This window comes from Chenopodium quinoa, unplaced genomic scaffold (genome assembly GCF_001683475.1).
Source record: "Chenopodium quinoa cultivar QQ74 unplaced genomic scaffold, ASM168347v1, whole genome shotgun sequence".
In the NCBI taxonomy this organism is placed as follows: domain Eukaryota; kingdom Viridiplantae; phylum Streptophyta; class Magnoliopsida; order Caryophyllales; family Amaranthaceae; genus Chenopodium; species Chenopodium quinoa.
In genome coordinates, this window is record NW_018743331.1 from 4,113,276 (window position 1) to 4,128,745 (window position 15,470).

At 34.9% G+C, this 15,470-nt stretch overlaps 1 protein-coding gene across 1 annotated transcript; it reads left to right on the plus strand.

Annotated features, from left to right (window-relative positions):
- The first annotated feature begins 1,098 nt into the window (after window positions 1–1,098).
- On the plus strand, window positions 1,099–15,254 carry LOC110737795. Its single transcript, XM_021918142.1, has 10 exons — window positions 1,099–1,664; window positions 5,873–5,942; window positions 9,004–9,128; window positions 9,241–9,349; window positions 9,459–9,522; window positions 9,604–9,659; window positions 11,890–11,997; window positions 13,890–14,039; window positions 14,491–14,661; window positions 14,792–15,254. Exons 1-10 carry the CDS (start codon window positions 1,381–1,383, stop codon window positions 15,020–15,022), a joined length of 1,368 nt encoding a protein of 455 aa, XP_021773834.1. The 5' UTR covers window positions 1,099–1,380; the 3' UTR covers window positions 15,023–15,254.
- The last annotated feature ends 216 nt before the right edge of the window (window positions 15,255–15,470 follow it).

Below are 15,470 nucleotides of genomic sequence, written 5' to 3' on the forward strand. Positions count from 1 at the left end.
AATTTTAACAGTACGTAAATAATATAATCATGTGAAAATCTTGTTATTTTGTTATATTATCTAGTACGAAGTTTACTCAAAAACAAAATAAGAGTACAAAGTACGTTATTAGAAGATATAGTGTGTTTAAAACGTATTTTTGAAGACCCAAATAATCAAATAGGACAAAAAAAAAATTATGACATGAAAAATTGATGAGACTGTCTAAAAGAAAGTGAGACAAATTTTTAAGAGAATGCCTGATGTCCAAAGGAGAAAATACAAGTTTATCACCTTGTGATAAATAAAACGTTTTTATCTAGTGGCAAAAGTGTAAATAATTAATCAATATGTTATTAAAATAGGTCCTATAATTGTTATTTTGTTTCTATAATTACAAAAGACCATACTTTTTTTTTTTTTTTGAGGAATGAGGAGATGGATGGACTGTTTAGTCCCTCCATCCTCCCTCACCGCATGTGATTGGGGTTTGATTCTTCATGTCCCACCATTCTTGTGATAGGGTGGGGGGGCCCTCCCCGTAGTTTACGTTAAATTTTTTTGAGGAATGAGGAGATGGATGGACTGTTTAGTCCCTCCATCCTCCCCCACTGCATGTGATTGGGGTTTGATTCCTCATATCCCACCATTCTTGTGATAGGGTGGGGGGCCCTCCCCGTAGTTTACGTTAAAAAAAAATTGATTTTTTTTATTGATTTTTTTTTTGAAAGATTTTTGTGATATGAATGAGCCCTTTGGAAAAAATGGGGATTGAACTGTAGGGATCTAGGTAACTTTTGTTGACTTATTTATCATTCAATAAATGGGGATTTTCTATGCCCGAGTATACCAGTAAAACTAGAGATGTCATAGGGCGAGGCGGGGCAGATGTTGGCATTCCCATCCCCATCCCCGCGTAACATTCTCATTCCCATCTCCGCAACGGGTACAAAATTCATCCCCATCCCCACCCTGATAGGAACAATTCCAAAACCATCACGTCCACCCCCCATTTGGATATCCACACCTACTTAATCAACAATTCCTCATCCATGACCCACCTAATCCACGCCTCCTAAATACAACAACAATCCTATCATATAACTAATATATAAAACTAAACTTTTAGCCACCTCTCTAAACTCTCAAACTAAGGGTTTTGAACAAAAAGATTGAGAGTCCCTCCATTCCTAAAAGTTCGAGTCTTGACCGCCCCACTAACATCACTAAGCAAAACTTCTTCCGGCTGCCAAGTGCCAACCGAATAAGCAAGGAAGTCTAGAAAGTGGAGAGAAAGTCGTAGTGTATTAAACAATTCCAACCATACCAAAAAAAAAAAAAAAAAAAAAAAAAAACTTTCCGTTTCCCAAAATTTAACTGAACAACTTCAATAGTACAAAAATGGCGGTATCCTACTGGTTCACGTCATCACCTCTCCAAAAATTTCCGCCATTTTCATCTTCATTCCAAACTCAAACTCCATCTCTTCAAACTCATCATCATAGTCGTATCAATTCTATCAGTTTCGTCGCTGAATCATTTCATCGTAGCAATCATGTTTGTTGTAAGCAACAATTTCGCCGCCATAGCCGTGACCTTCGTGCTCGCTGCAATCCTGAAACTCCTACCAATCTTAGTGGAACCTCTGATTCTACTTCTATCCAAGTTTACCGCGATTTTGAGAGGTATACTATTACTTTTACTTTTTTTTTTTTTTTTTTCTTTGAAAGATATTAGTTTTACTTCATAATTGCTATAATAATTATTATCATTGTTTTCAATTTAATTTGATTGAGGTTTCACTTTGGTTCAATTTTTTTTCAATTCTGTATGTTTGTGTTGGTTTATGTGAAGGTTTTATGTTCTGAATTTGGAAGTTAAATTTTTATTGCAAGGGTTTGTCTAAATTTGCTGTTTTCGATTTCATTGTTTGTCTGTCTTTGTGTATGTTTTGTTTGGATGGTCAATTTCAGAAGTAGTAGAGATTTTGGTTGACATAAAAAAAAAACATAGAAAGTTAAAATCCTAGGAATTGGAATTTTTTTTGGTGGTGTTTGGTGAAGTAGAAAGGTGAAGTAGAAATTCCTATGAAATTTCACTTCCAACAAAATGGAGGAACTTAATTACCTAGAGGTACTAGGTAAGTAGAACTTCTCATGGAAATTCTCACTTCCAATGTTAACCAGACAATATTTAGCATTCTCTAAGAAACACAATTATACGGGAATATAAATTTCCAAGGAATTTGCACTTCCTACTTTCAACCAAACAAGCACTGAAATAAGTATCAATCCCCATGATGATTCATCAAAAGAATAACAATGTAATATCCTTTCTGTTTCTACATCAGAAATATGGTAGGAGGGGATGATCCCCTCGTCTATCAACATGACGAACAAGGTCATCTGCCTTAGAGAAAACCCCTTTGATGGTCAAGAAAGTGAATTGGATTTAGCGAAATCTAGAGAGAGAATGTCTAGTTTTCTAGTGGGAAGTTAATTACCTTGTAAATGATGTCACTGTTCAGTATTTAGGGATGCACGAGGGCATCTCTTATAGGTATCCGTGGTGGTGGGCAGTATGAACAGCTTTTGGGCACCCGGTTTTTTAGGAATATTGGCCCTGTGAATCCCTTCTGAGCCCATTCAAGAGTTTGCATCCAGGGTATATTGGTAATTCATTAGTGGGGGAGTTGGCCCTCTAAAGGGGGGGCCAATCACTTTGTGATTTGAAAAGGGGAGAATATGGAAGGAGGGGAATAAAGTGTAAGGATGTAGTTGGGCATTGTGGTAATGTGGTTCTTGTTTGTTGGCCACTTGGGATGTAGGGGAGATTGGAGATTATAGGTCTAATCTTGGAGATGGAAGAAGTATGATTGTACCTTGTATTGCTTGTGATGGGTAGCATTTCTGTCTTGGTTGTGAATAGCTCTTAGACCTTTACTTTCCCAATAAAGAAAGGAAGAATTATATTACAGAGATCATTGCTTTTTCCTACCTCGTTGTGTTTGGGATGGAAAGTATATACAAAATCAAGCAAAGTTACATCTTAACCAAGATTTCATTCATGGTATTAACATTGCAATTCTAGTTTCTGTACGTGTTAAAAGATAATTGTACTGCCAAATTGTGAATCTGGGTTTTGATATTTAAGTATTGGTAAGTCTTTAGCTTTTAATGAAACTATTTATTTACTTATTCCTTGGATATGCTAAAATTTTCAGAAAGTAGTGATATTTTATTTAAGAGGTGGTATCTAAAATTTTATTTGGTAACGTTGTGATCAATTAGTCCATACAAATGTTCATACTTGATGATCCCATACAACAAAGTAAGGTTGGTCCAGAGCATAATTCCTATGATATCGAATGATCCTATCAACAATCATGTGCAAATGATCCTATCAACAATCATGTGGAATGCCAAATCATTTGGTTAAGTGCGTTAATAGTTTATATGAAATGGTTTCTTGATATGTGAAATAAAAATTTTGTTACATTTTCCAGGATGATCAGATTAGTTGTAAACTTGTAATACAAAGTTTTTGAATTCGAGTTGAATTTGATCTTCATTGGATAGTAGAATGTTGGATTGTATTAAGATTGTTCGCTTTCGTTGTTCTGCTAGGATCGGAGGATCACAAATATAGAAATCCTGATAAGGCTGAGGGTCAATTGCAGTTTTTTGGATTGTAAAATTGTATATACTAAGATATTGGTTGAGGTTTTAATAAATTTGGGGCTGTTAATGCTCTTGTGTTTTGTGACTGATTCATATTATATGGATTTCTTTGGAGATATATCACTGTATTTATTATGACTCCCGCATTTTTTTTTTTTGAGTGGTTTGCCAAAAAGGTTAGGGAAGAATCTCCTAGAGAGCTACTTTGGCATTTGACTGACAAAAATTGTAGATTGAGCTTTTTAGCGTTATTTGATTGAGAGCTACTAGGCAGCTAGGTTTCTTTATCAAAGTTAGTTCTTCATTTACTTTTAGTTAAACATTTTGACTAGCCACTCATGGTGACGTACATACCCTGACTAAACACGGCATTCATGAAATGCATTCCTGATTCTGAAAGATTTTTTGCATGTCTTTTCACATTACTAATATATAATACACCCATCAGCACATGTTAGGTCAACTTGTTTGCAAGTTATTCTTAAAATTTCTTATCCGTAGCACAATTTTGAGCAAGTATCACATGTGTTTCTCTGCACTTCCTTCTCTTTTCGACGTTTTTTTTTTGCTGTGAATATGCGACTCAAGATATTGAGGTGTTGATTTCAAAATCGAAGTGTCAAGTATATCCTGTTTGACATAAATTATCAATATAGAAAGAATAGTTTTTGGATCATTGTTCGTTCTTCCTTTCAGATTATTCTCATCTTTATTGACAAGAAAATTATTTCTCTAGCTTTTTTGTATTATTTGGTAGCAAACCCTTTTGTTGTTGTTGTTGTTCTTGTTGAGGTATTAAAACTATTATACCCTTCGTTGCTTAAATATTGCCCCATTTTTCTTTTTGGTTGTCCCTTTGAGTTTGTCTCATAACATTTTTGGTATGTTGTCTCCACGTATCTCTCCGGTCTCCACTATTCTCTAACCATAGTAGGAAAACGACAATACTTCGAACCCACTTGCATCTATTTTTCCCAACTCTTAAAATAGTTATTAAAAAAAAGCATTCTGGGCAATCTAACAGGGACAAAGGGAGTATTTAATAAGCACTTTGGGAATAAATAAGATATCAAGATATATCTTAAACCATCACTTATGGAAAAGCACACGTTGCTTTGATAGGGAAAGTTGGTGCTTATGTTACATGTTGCTTTGCGTTTAGATGGTGGAGAATATAACTTAGGGGAGTGATGAACTATATTTGTGCGGTAGGCTGTCTGCTTGAGGCATAATGTGTTCAATCTTGATGTATATTTTGACTTGCTTGTATATATGATGTATATTTTCTTCCTATTATAATGAATGGAAGTTATTGTGGGTTTTTTTCTTTTATTTAGTGAAATTTGTTTGGTTCTTTTTTGTCGTGTTAGTTTTTTGCTAATTTCACTTATTTATTTTTGCATAAAAGATAATTTTGCTTATTTTATCCTGCGATTAGTGTAGTACTTTAGAAGAATCCTAGAGCCTTGTCATTCCTTATGAGGCAAAATGGAGAGGAGCACACCTTGACAGAGTGAGGAACTATTTAATTATTTTCTCTTTTCAGCTAAAAAGTCTACTATAATAACATGTATTCCTCAACATTTTGCACTCTGTGACTTCTACATGGAGATTAAGTATGGATTCAGAGAGATAATGTTAGAAATTGGGGCAACAAATAATGTGTACCTAATGGAATGGAGGGAGTATAAAATAAACTGTAATTTCTTGAGAATACAATAATATGTATTGTAATGTCATATATTATAATTATAAAAACAAACAGCCATATGATTTAATTTTTACCTTTTACAAAAACGAGACCTTACGAGAGGAGGAGATTGACCTTTTGTGCTAAATCACCTTCACCTCGAGGCACCCTACAAGTCATTTCTCTTGCATTCTAATGCCCCAACCTGATGTCCACAATTCTTAATGTCCTCAAGTTTTTAAGTTGGCTAATTTACTTGCACATGGCTTTATTTGTTGGTTGAAAGAGAAGTGAGGCATCGAAATCTGTAGTTTCTTTTATAAGGTTATCGTTTTTGTTAAAGAAAAAACCTCTGTTGTAGGAATCAATTATAAGGGTAGCGATTTCACGTGTCTACATGCTACTTTTACTATGATTGTTATTATTTTATCAGAAACTTAGCATATAACATGATATGTCAATGCCACTCGTCATAGTGAAATCTTGAAATAAATAGACCAACAGATCTTTTTCCCCCTTGCAGATTAATTACAGAAACAGTAAAACAATCACAAGATGCCTGGGGTGGAGCTAGCAACTGGAGTGAAGTTGAGGTGCTGTCACATTATTTTGTGCAATTTGTGATAGTAAATGGTCATAGATTATATGTTTGACAATTGAGATTTGAGTTGCATCTTTCTTTATGAGATTTTCACAAGTTTTAGAATTTTAGTATTACCAAAAATTAGAGGTTATTTATCTTTTTCAATCAGAGGATGGTGAAGTAACAACGAGGCTCTTTGTGAAAGTCAAGATGGAATTCGAATGAAATATGGGTCTTACAAAAAAAAGAGGCAGTGTAACGTAATTCATACACTTTAATTGACCAAGCACTCCCTCTGTTCCTTTTATTTGCCCTAAAACCTTTTGTTAAAGATATTATGCATTTATGCTAGTACAGAAAAAAAAAAAAGGGTATATGAATGTGGGATCTGGCTCAGAAGAAAAAGTAGAGGACTAGAGGAGTAGAAAAAATTTGCTGATGCAGTCACGATTGCGGTAACAGTCCCATTGTGGCAGAAAGGACTTTTGACGGACGAAAAGAGTGGATTGTGGCTAAAGCGGTGTGAATGTTTTTCGGAAAAATTCATATTGATGGGTTTAGGCCTTGTTTACATTTTTTTTAATAAGTTTATAATGTATTCTTTCACCACAACATAACCAAATCTATCATTAAATGGGTGGGTAACATATTTAATGAACAAAAAACTGCTTATAATATCATGCTTTATAGATTACAAAATTTATTTATAAAAATATATTGGTCAACCTAAAATAAGAGAACGGATGTAACTGGTAAAAAAAAAAAATGTTCTAATGCGGTGAGTCACAGTTTTGTAACAGACAATGCAGGGAGAAAGATGCGCTTTCTGTTGCTGCGTTATATAATGGGATTTTGCAGAACTGAAAATCCAAAATCTGTTACAGACAAAACGACTGGGTTTTGCAAACAGCAATTCCAAAATCCATTACAAGCTGTCCATTCTGGAACTGCCGAGTTTTACTTTTGTGATTGAGACATCAAATGAAGGAAATTTGGGGGTGGGGGGGGGGGGGGGGGTGGGGGGTGGGGGAGAAGAGTAATGTGGGATGGAGGAAGTAATATTGACATGACATGGGTTGATTAAAGTGTTGAACTGCTTTTACTATTGTGATTGGGACATCAAATGAAGGAAATTTGGGGGGAGGTGGGGAATTAATAAGGGATGGAGGAAGTAATATTAACATGACATGGGTTGATTTACGTGGGAAGATGTGAATTGTATTAATTCTTACAACGTTATTACTTTAAGGCCCTGTTGGTAATTAGCTGGTAGCTTGTTGATATAGCTGATTTGACTAGTTGATTATATTAGCTGGTTTGACTAACTGGTTATAATAGCTGATTGTGTAAAAGTGTTTGGTAAATATCTATTAATTGTTAGCTGTTCAAGTGCATTTAATAACCAAAAAGCTAATTGTTCAATAAGCTAATTTTAAAAAGCTCTTATAATGAGCTTTTTCTAATAGAGCTTTTTGAGGCCAAAAAGCACTTTTAATAAGCTATTTACCTAACATCCAAATCAGCTATTTTAAATGGTCAAACCTCTAATAGAGCAAAATGAGCTAAAAGCTCTCTAAAAAGCTCTTTACCAAACAAGGCCTATAGCTCAAATAATGATATAATTAAGTTCTTAATGCTATAAGCTTTGTAAAATTATCACAACAATCTTTCTTTAGCTTTATCATCTAGATGTCTTATTGAATATTTTTGGTCGGAACTTCAATGGTCTAACTTAATTGTATGAAATACCTAAAAGTATTCTATTTTAATGAATTTATTGAATGCATGGTTAAAATCGTGAAATTCTTAGGGTATGGCTCATGTGTCTTCCTTTCCCCTTTTATCCTTAACCCCTTTGTGGCTTTTCTTCCTCCTTGTTAGTATCATGGTTAATAAGATGCTGCCTTCTGTGTCATTGCTTTGTTCGCTTGGTTCACTTGGCTTGATTTTCCAGCTAGTAATTCTATTCAATTATAGCGGTTAGTTATATGATAATGTTTCGTTTAATTAGTTGTTGTCTGTTAGTGTTTTTGAAAAGCGATCAACATTTCCAAATTTTTGGCTGGAAAAGCCCCCCCCCCTCTTTTTTAATGCTCAAGTCAATATTCAGTTGATTTGGAAAGTCATTTATCAATCATTTTATCTGTTGTTTGAGACGTTGAGCACATCAATAAGCTAAAGGACAAAAGCTAAATGAAAAGGTGGCCAAACCAATAAAGATGAGATATTGTGATTAAAAATTGAAGTAAAAATGTAAGGAGGTTTCCTTGTGTAATTGGAATTCTAAGTCTATAAGTGATCTTAAAACGTTGTCAAGTATATGGACTTTTGGAGTGTTTTATCGTGAAGAGTGGATCTATGCTGTGATTCTGGCTTGATATCTATGTAAAAATATCAACTTTTGTAGTCCAATTTCCTAAGCCTTGAAAATCACCCTTTTGTTAAAGTTGCTCAGTCCAAGAACTGCTGTGTTTGATCCAGAATGGAAATCAATGGGGTTTTACCTTTCCATAGTACTCTAATGAGTAAGAAATTAATTTGATTCATATTTTTCTTCGTTATTTTTTTATTTTTTTTTATTTTTTTTTTTAAAGTATTTATGTAACTAGTTTCAAATTGAGGTTGATCTAATGGTGATGACTGATTGGTTCAGTTACATAGCGAGAAATCTCTGAGCTTGTGCTGTTTTTCTTTTATGGAAGAGGAATCATTGTCTCTTCTAATGCTATTTAAGACTCTTAGACACCTTGCTGAACTCATTGATACTTTCATTGGCTTGCAGAAGCTCTCGCTAAGAAGTTTTTTCGTTAATGGCAGATAGTCTTTGAATTACATGGCTGATTAGCAGTTAATCTACTCTTGAAATTGTGTATAGAACATTTTGGTTTGGATTGCTGTGTGCTCATAGAATTTGATGCAGATATTAGTTTTTGTTTATCATTATCAACATATATCTACGGTGTTTTCTTATGTAGTATATATGCCATCCATGATTTGCTGCTGGTTTAACATATGTTTTATTTATTTGATACAAATACTCTTGCAAGTTTGGTTAATCTTTAGTTTTTCAGGGTGCTTGGGTGCTGGGACCAAAACACTCAAGACCATGGTCAGTTGTACATTTTATTGGTGGTATATTTGTTGGAGCTGCTCCACAGCTTGCCTATCGTTATTTTCTTGAGCGCCTCTGTGAAAAGTAAGGGTACTTTTTATTGTAAGACTGATAATATTTATCATCTTGTAAAAATATTAATTCTGTTATATGTATATAACACTTAGGGCATGACAGAACATTTTCAATGTCACAGGGGTATATTGGTGATTGCAACACCATATGCTAGTGGATTTGATCATTTTTCCATTGCAGATGAGGTGCAATTTAAGTTCGACCGTTGTCGTCGATCTCTACAAGAAACAGTGAGGAGTTTCCAATATTATTGTGTTTCTCTTTCTCTTGTTGCTATGTAATTTTGCCCGTACATTTATATATATATATATATATATATATACATATTTTTTTGTGTAGGTTGATGAACTTCCTACTTTTGGCATTGGGCATTCACTGGGCTCTGTCCTCCATCTATTAATTGGTATTTCACTATGTATACCTAACCACTATCTCTGATTAATTTCCTTGTCCAACTGTTTTATTAGATTGATGTGGTTCTCAGGGTCAAGGTATGCTGTGCAACGAAATGGGAATGTATTGATGGCATTCAATAACAAGGTGCCTTTCTCCTTAGGCTTTTTGAAGTTGTTATTTAATGTCTATATATTTCATCGGTACACAGATGAAATGCTTGTATGCATCCATTGTTGATAGTCAATTTTATGTAGCTCAAATTCTTTTAGGTTTAGACTATCTTTCTTTAAAACTTCCCGCAGGGGTGTGTGTGTGTTGGGTGGGGGGGGGGGGGGGTGGCGGTACTGCAAATGGGTGATTGTCAATAATATGTGCTTTGGGTTTCAGGAGGAAGTATATTAGTGCATGTCCTTCCCCTTAACCATCAATCAGTTTAAACTGGCTTAGTAACTGGTTTCAAATTTGACTACTTTTTTGAACAAGTAATACAAAAGCAGATGCAACTACTTTGAAATTGGAAATATTCTACAAATCTGATAGGATTCATACGATGCCGGTAGCATCAATAAGTTTCTTGGACATTTATACATAACCTATGTATGCAGCAGCTAATATCTTACTTATCTTCGTTTGATTCCTTATGTATTAGTAGTATGTGGGGGTTCCATTTTTATAGAATCTAACTAATTATATAATATAGTAAGTGTTCACAATTTTGTATTATGTAATAAGTCCATTAGCATTAATTGAAAATTCTCGCGCAACTTGTTTTAATTTGATAGAAAGCCAAAAGTCTAACAAGACCTCAGGATACATCTGTGATGAACCAACAATGAGAGATAATTTACAGACTCAGAAAAAGGAGGGGACAGCTATGCACTAGGAGACATATGCAATTAACATTCCACTAGGAGAGGAGGCAACATGAAATAGCAGACCTGAGATACTCCAATAGAATGGGGCCAAAATACATTAATGTTAGGGTTATGGTAGTGCTTGAGTATAAAGAGAAGTAGGATAGCTGTAGGAAGTTAGGCAGAAATTGAGTGATATTTTGAATGTGAGATTAGTAGCCTCAAGCTACCATTGAGAGTTATAGCCTAAAGCTATATTTATCTTTGTAACCTTTTGCTAGTTTCAATCAAAAAGACTCTAGCTTTCTTATTAATCTTACAATCAAATTACAATATTTACAGCAGCAAACTTAGTCTATAACAACATCACTAAGCTCTTAGTTGACAAAAGGTTCCAACCACTGACTGACATATCCACTGGGGGTTCCTTCTGTATTAATTTGTGGAAATTCTATCAGAAAACCATGTTACATCTTTTGAGTTCAAAGTATCATATACTCGTTTTATGGTTTCATTTTGTTGGCATATGTTAATGGGACTAAGTAGGTGGGTTATATATGCCAAAAGAATTTTGCAACAAGGATCTTTTTGGATCAAGCTGGAGATAGATTTTCCCATTGTCACCATGCAGTTATGTTGGAATAGAATCTGCTAATTTGCTTGTTAAATATTTTTGCCAAAATGTTGATAGTAATATGTTACATAACACGATGTGCGTTGTTGAATGACTTTGCTTGTCTTCTTATCATTGTGTTGTACCTCAGTAGTCGTGCTTTGGACATTGACAATTCCATGTTACTTCTCTCTAACCACAGAACCCAAATCATGCCCAATTAAAGCCATCCACCCCTAGTGTCTCCCAAGCCCAAAGTCCCAAATCTAACATAATTTACCTGCAAATGTAATAGCACTGAAGGCTTAGATTCTCAAATCATCTAGCGTCACTCCTTAGGGACCCTACTTCACTTCTAAATGCTTGTCTCCGGGAAATGGACATGATGTTGTACTTGAAAGTTTCAATTTTATTCCACATCTGTCATTTGGTTGGTAAGCCTAATTAAATGTATCAATTTAAAAGATGCTGATTTTGATATGCCATAGGAATTTTGGCTCATAGAAAAAGTGAGTTTTAGACTACTCGTTGAAACTGAATTCTATTCTTAGCTTGAGGTCCTTTCCATAGTCTTGTTCATTGTAGGTCTCTTCCTTCCCTCCCCACTTGGTTGAAAAAAATTGTTTTCCACTTCAATATTATACTAGTGAGGTTTATGTTTTTGTTGTTATGTATGTACTCATGAATTTTTTGTTGTCTGCTTTTTACATTGGCTACATCTACCTATTATTTATTATTATTTTGGGGTTGAATTTAAATTATGTCAGTCATTCATTTTATTATCCTGTTGGTTGTGTCTGACCAAACCAACTTTACACTAGAGACAGAATTGAAAAGATGTGCTATTTCTATCCTCCCTCTGCTTCTTATCACTGAGAAATTTTATTGCTTGTTTCTGAGCTGACAGGATCCAAGCCAAGCTATTCCACTGTTTTCACCTGTTTTTCTCCCAATGACTCAAAGTATGGGGCCACTTTTATCACAGATAGCATCATCAGAGACAATGCGGCTTGGAGTAAGTAGTACTTCAGAGCTTTTGTAGCAATGCACACATAAATGAATATTTTCTGTATACTTGAGGTCTGTTACTCCTCTGCTACATTCATCAAATAAATATTTATGTTGATGGAGCATCACTGTACCATATTAGCAGGCTAGCTTGGTTAACAACCCATCTTCATCAAAGAAGATTGGATTTCAAAACATTTTATACTCCTTTTAGAAACAGAATTGTGGTAACAAATCGAGTTTGATTCGAGTCAGATTCAGGTCGAGTTCATTTTCAGGATATGGGTGTGTCGTGTTGGGTTTACGGCGGGTTAATGGCAGGTAAATTTAAGGCTGGGTTTGGTTTGGGTTGAATAATTATCGAATCAGATCAATTTCTTAAGCTCTTAAGCTCAGTTTAAGTTCAGGTCAGATCAATATTGGGTATGCTAGAGTTTGAATCGAATCACATCACAATCATGTTAGGTCATTCAAGTTTGGATTGCATCAGATAACTATCATGGCTAGGTATTGTAAACAAATCAAGCTCAAGGTTAAGTATAGTTGAATTTGTTTCACTTGTTTTAGGCTGGAAAAAAACAATTTAGGTTGACTATCAATTTCATGTTCATTTTGGGTTGGGTCAATGGCTTGTTGGATAAATCATAGGTTGGCTAAAAATTGGTTTACATGTTACCATGAGTTGTTCAATAATAGGTTTGTGTCTAGTTTAATCAGTTTCAGGTTTTAATCGTATCGGCTGCTAGTATTGTTGGATTAAAAAATCAGTTGTTTGTCAATATTGAGTCGAGTGTGGGTTTGGGTTCAGGACAGATTATCAGGTCAATTCGGTTGTCGGTTAATAATGGGTTGGGTTTTGTTCAGGAATGGGTCACTAGTTTGTTCAGGTACAGGTCAGATGGTGTGATTGTTGGTTCAGAGATGTTTTCAAAAGATCCACATAAAAAATCATTCTTTTATCGCAAAGAATTAACTAGAATTTATCCAAAATAAAAAACATTTAGCAATAACAGGAGACTGAAAGTACTTAGGAAATAATTATTGTGAAAAATTTATCCACAAAAGAAAGAGGCATTATTCCCTACCTATTAAATTAAGGTTGAAAAATTGTAAAGATACAACCCACATTTGAGTTAGAACTATTGTTTAACATTGAAGAAAAAGATAGTGGATGTTTAATACTTCATATATAATCCTAGTGGAATACTTCACGTTTTAGGATGGAACCCTAATGGGCTTGGTCTCCAATCTGCCAGCTGCCCTTGTACCTGGTCCATTGAACATTCGAAAAAAGAATTAGAGGTTGCTTTAAGCACATCTAAACATCTAATTAGGCATTTGGTTTCGTGAACTTAATGAAGGGATGCAGTATCCCTTTCTCTAAGCTTTGTTTTACTCCTGTTGTTCTGAGAATAAAGCAGATAACCATAGGGATGCAACTCATGCAAGTCATAATTTAGCAAATGAAGGTGGTAGAGATGGAACCATGAGCTTTTTGGATGTTTGAATAAAGGGTGAACTTGTTAATAAGTTCATGGCTAAGAATGATATTGTCCAGTGTCAACAATAATTTGACTAGTGATGAACTCAGGCGCTCAGATGGGATAACTAAGCCACCATCACTTGAGAAAGTCTGATTAAAGTGTGGACTTTTTTCCTTGTAACACAAGTGACTATGGTTAGTAAATCAACTGTATTCACTTAGCCAATTTTAGGAATACACAACATTTGCCAGCTCAATGTCTTTTCTCATCCCTTTTTTTAATTTTTTTTTATTCTTTTTTGAGAAAGGGATCAGGTGGTTTATGTGTGTGCTTTTCTTCTATGGCAAATTTACTCTTCTTGCTATAATTGAATATTTTCAAGATTGACTGCTGAATAACAGGTGTTTTTATATAGGCAGAGACAACTTTGAAGCAGTTGGAGAACCTTAGCCCTCCTATCATGAAGCAGGTTCTTCCCTTGTTTGAGCAACTTCCACCCTTGTACATGGACTTGGCTAAAGGAAGAGAAAACTTCAGTCCAAAACCTGAAGAAACTCGACGCCTTGTATGTGGAACCTCCTCTTTTAATTAATCTATTTCTGCCTTCATCTGATTTGTGTTTCTAAAGTACTCTCTTTCCTTTTGCCCTCCTCCCTCACCTTCAGCATGGGGATAATTATGATCCATTTTCTGCTTTAATTCAGATGCGATGTCAAAGTAATTTTAAATCTTTGAGCAGTTCTTGAACAGATAACCTCCATTCTGACATTAGTTATCTAGTATTGGGTGTAACTACTAACCTTTTGGAGATATAATGGAAGTAATAGGTTTTGTTTCACTTCTACGTGATGTAATTAACCTAAAGTATGCCCTTTTTGACTTGTGCCTTGAAACATGATAACTTGCTGTCGTTGCTGAAAGTGCTGACAGTTCACTTGTGTACTAAATTTTTTTGTGTACTATATGTCTATATTTATACAAATTTACCTGATTTGTCCTTCTATTGAGTGTTCCAGATTAAAACATACTATGGCATAAGCAGGAATCTTCTGATAAAGTTCAAAGATGATATTATAGACGAGACGTCAACACTGGCACAAGTGTTGAGTGTTGATTCTGCTATTAGTTCTGAGCTGGATATGTCCATTCGTGCAGTGCCGGGCAACCATGGTACACCTTTGCAGCAGGTGAATTTTGTCTAAGCATTAGGCCTAAAATTTCTCATGTACTATGATTGCTTAAGACTGGTCTTCCTACTGTGTCAGTGTACTTTTCAGCGCCGAAATATGACTGATCCATTTACCTTTTGTTGGGCAGGCTCTACCTGATGTTCCTCCTGCAATGGCTGATGCAGTTAATCGTGGAAGTGAGCTATTGTCGAATTTGATTGCAGGGACTCCGTGGGAGACGGTGGCTAAGGATGTCAGCACTTCACTAGGAGTGGAATCTCAGATCCTTCGCGCAGAAACCTCCAAGGACCTGGAGCACCTTATTGATGTGCTCAATTTTTGGATGTCTTCCAATATTGGCCCAAAGCTTTTGAGGTGACGGCAGTATAGGATGCTAGCGAGTAATGGGCATTAGATATTATACGAAGGACCGCGGTTAAGATGTAATTATTGTAAAGATAAAATCTTCTAGTGCACAGCATAAAACTGGTGCAAGGTTTGAGTATCTTTTTATCTGATTTATTGGTATGTTAATTATCTATGTAAATTAATTCAAATACTACTTTAAGCTCTAAAAAATACTAAAAAATAATGTTGCCTCCGTCCCTTTATCTCGTGCTTGAATCTAATTTTTCACCGCAGTTAAGAAATTAGGTGGTTCCTTAATTCCAATAATTAAAAGTACAAAAGCGCATGTGTGGGTGTATTCTATTACGTTATTTAGTGAAATAAAAAAAAATCGGAAGTAAATATTTCAATAGAATGTCATTATCATCTTTTGCTCAATGTTGGTTATTTTTCAACAAAAAAGAAGGGTATATAATTGT